The sequence below is a fragment of the Haemaphysalis longicornis genome, unplaced genomic scaffold, assembly GCF_048455015.1.
Source record: "Haemaphysalis longicornis isolate Haplotype H1 unplaced genomic scaffold, Haemaphysalis longicornis Haplotype H1 scaffold_11, whole genome shotgun sequence".
Taxonomy (NCBI): Eukaryota; Metazoa; Arthropoda; class Arachnida; order Ixodida; family Ixodidae; genus Haemaphysalis; species Haemaphysalis longicornis.
The window spans coordinates 10,196,140-10,198,947 of NW_027526214.1; the positions used below are offsets into that span (position 1 = coordinate 10,196,140).

The 2,808-nt window shown below is 56.1% G+C and overlaps 1 protein-coding gene across 1 annotated transcript; it reads right to left on the reverse strand.

Moving 5' to 3' along the window:
- Positions 1–693: 693 nt before the first annotated feature.
- On the reverse strand, positions 694–2,246 carry LOC144161021 (uncharacterized). Its single transcript, XM_077692086.1, has 2 exons — positions 2,175–2,246; positions 694–1,248 (listed from the first exon to the last, which is right to left on the reverse strand). Exons 1-2 carry the CDS (start codon positions 2,244–2,246, stop codon positions 694–696), a joined length of 627 nt encoding a protein of 208 aa, XP_077548212.1.
- Positions 2,247–2,808: the final 562 nt, after the last annotated feature.

The following is a 2,808-nucleotide window of genomic DNA, read 5'->3' on the forward strand; positions in this document are numbered from 1 at the left end:
CGCAGGGGTGCCAGGCATTGGTCTTCTTTTGTAGCAGATGAAGCGGCGAGGCGTAAGGTCCCTCCGAGCGGCGGGCATTACCTTCGCGGAGCATGGCTTCGAATTGGGCCTGTGCGGTTAGTAGGCGGTCCGGGGCTAGGCGACGGGCGCGGCATGAGACCGGGGGCCCGGGAGTAGTGCGGATGTAGTGCACGGTTGAGTGTCGCACCTCTCGCGGACGCCCGCTAGGTCGAGTCAGGTCGGGAAATTACTTCGAGGATGGCATGGTACGGCGACTGGTTCCCAATGGTGAGTGCCTTGACGTTAGGCTGTTGGGTGGTCCACGTTGGCCCGGCGTGGAGAGGCCTGTTGTGGCGTCGATAAGTCGGTCATATCGGCAGTCAGGTAGAAGATTGTAGTACGCCAAGAAGTCGGACCCGATGATTGGCTCTGCGACGTCGGCGATGACGAACATCCATGGAAAAGCCCGACACAGGTTTTTGAAGCTGATGTTAAGGCGGAGCGAGCCGTAGGTCTTGATGCTCGAATGGTTCGCCGCACTGAGCTCAAAGGACATGCAAGGACGCTTGTCATGCAGGAAGGTTCAGGGAAAGCAACAAATGTCGGAGCCGCAGTCGACGAGGAACCGCCGCTTAGTGACTTGGTCGGTGACAAATATGCGACGAGCTCTAAGTTGGCAGCTCGCGGCCGTCTCTACGGGCTGCCGTTATAGTTTCCCTGACGTCCAGCTGAACAAGGTGGTTGACATTTCCGGGCTTTGTCCCCGGATCGGCGATGGTAGTAGCAGGTGCCGTTATTTCCGTGCGATGAAGCGGCATTGTTGTCTTGGCTTTGGGGGCGTTTTTGTGGACGCAGCTTCGGGCTTTGATCCAGGCGCCTTTGAATTGAGTCCAGCTGACGGGTGATTTCGTGGATACGGCGCGCGTGCTCGCTGCTGGACTGTCGGGTGTCAACGGCGTTGACGGTGAGAGGCGATGCTGGCAAAGAAATCTCGACGACTTGGTCGACGATGTGAGAGAGCTGGTCCAGCGGCAGATTCGGCTGCACCTGGAGGATGGCCTGCGCATGTGAGGGTAGACGCTGAAGCCAGATGATAGGGAGGAGGGAGTCGTCGACCAGTGTGCTGCCCAAGGGGTCACGCATGTAACGCAGGAGCTGCGATGGCTTGCGGTCACCGAGGTCTTCGTGCTGAAGTAGGTGACGCACCTTCTCGTCTTGTGAGGGTGAAAGCCGGGGGATCAGTTCCCTCTTCAGGTGTAGGTATCGGTCATCAGCCGGGGGATTTGCAAGGATATCGCGAACCTAAGTCGCGTAGCGAGATTCTAGATGGGCGACGACGTAGTCGTAGCGCGTCCGGTCCTGGATACTGCGTGCCGTGGAAAACTGCGCCTCGACTTGAGCGAACCACACGTCGGGCGCCTCTGCCCAAAACGGAGGAAGTTTGACGGCGACGCGACAGACGTCCGTGTCCGTGGCGGCCGCAGCAATGGAGGCGCGCGAGGTAGCAGGGACTGCTGGAGCGAAGCACGGTCGTCAGACGAGAGCGCTTCATTTTGATTGCGCTGCTGCTGTTCCCAGAGCTGCTGCTCTTGGTTCTGGATTATTTGCTGTTGGGCCTGCAGTTGTTGCAGTTGTTGCACTTGTTGTTGAAGGGCAGCAACTGTTTCCTCGTTGGCCATGGCGGTGCGGTACGTTCGTTTTCCGGGTCACCAGATGGGGGATAACATAACTTTAATGTTTCCGCACTGAAGGTTCTACAACAACTGCCCCCAAATCGGGGCACACACACAGTTTTCTTGCTTTTTTCGGGCGAGAGTGTTCTTATCGCCGGCGCCCGTGTTTAGAGGTATCGACGCGACGCACAGGAGCAGAAGCGGCGCCGAACCGTTTCGCCACAGACGAAACGTTAGAAGGGACAGTGAGCTAAGGGAAACACCCCAAGTGGCCCGCTCCACTACCCACAACTACAACGTCCGCGAACTTTCCCGCGTGAATGTCCCAAGAACAGGACCCGCTCGTGATCGGTTTTACAAGGACGCGGCTGCCGACGTTGTCCTCGTAGCGGTGCTTGTGTCGTCGAGGTTGGCTGCACAGGATGCGATGCAGGAAGTATATAAGCCGGGTAAGATGAAGGGCTTACTCCCTCCTCACGCCGGTCACGCGCAGCTCCGCACCCCGGAGCCCTGTAGACGGTAGTCCGTGTTGGCGACGATGCCCCGGCGCATGGCGGCGCCTCCCGGAACCATTGCTTAGACTGGTGACGGCCTTGCCTCGCTGTGGCACATAGACCTGACGTCTTACACGGTTTCTCACAGTGCCGTGCCCCGTTCGATCCGCCTTGTCTCCTGACTCCCTCTCTGTTGCTCTCTTCTCGTGCCTCGTTCACACCTCTTCTTCCTCCACCTATGGCGCACCCGTTTGGTCTTGGAAGCTTCTTTTTGGCGTAGAATGAGGGGCCATTCCCTTAACGGGTATATTTCACCACAAAGCCCTTCTTTGATTTTCACTAATCATGTACACGCAATCCTCGTTTTTCATATAATAGACAAATTTTCTTTTAAGGGTTATTTTTATATCCGCGGCCAGGACTAAGGCTTACTCCATGCTGTGATGTATTCCCGAGGTATTTTTCATTTCAGATACAGACTATGAACGTACTCATTCCAAGCTTGCTGATCACAATCTGACATTTTTGTGGCATATTGTAACGTAGCCAAAGATGACGCAGCGGTCGTGAAGAAACAACAAGTTTATTTAGGAGAACTTGTGTTCCCCTAACAACTCAAAGATTATACAGGCGGCGAAACA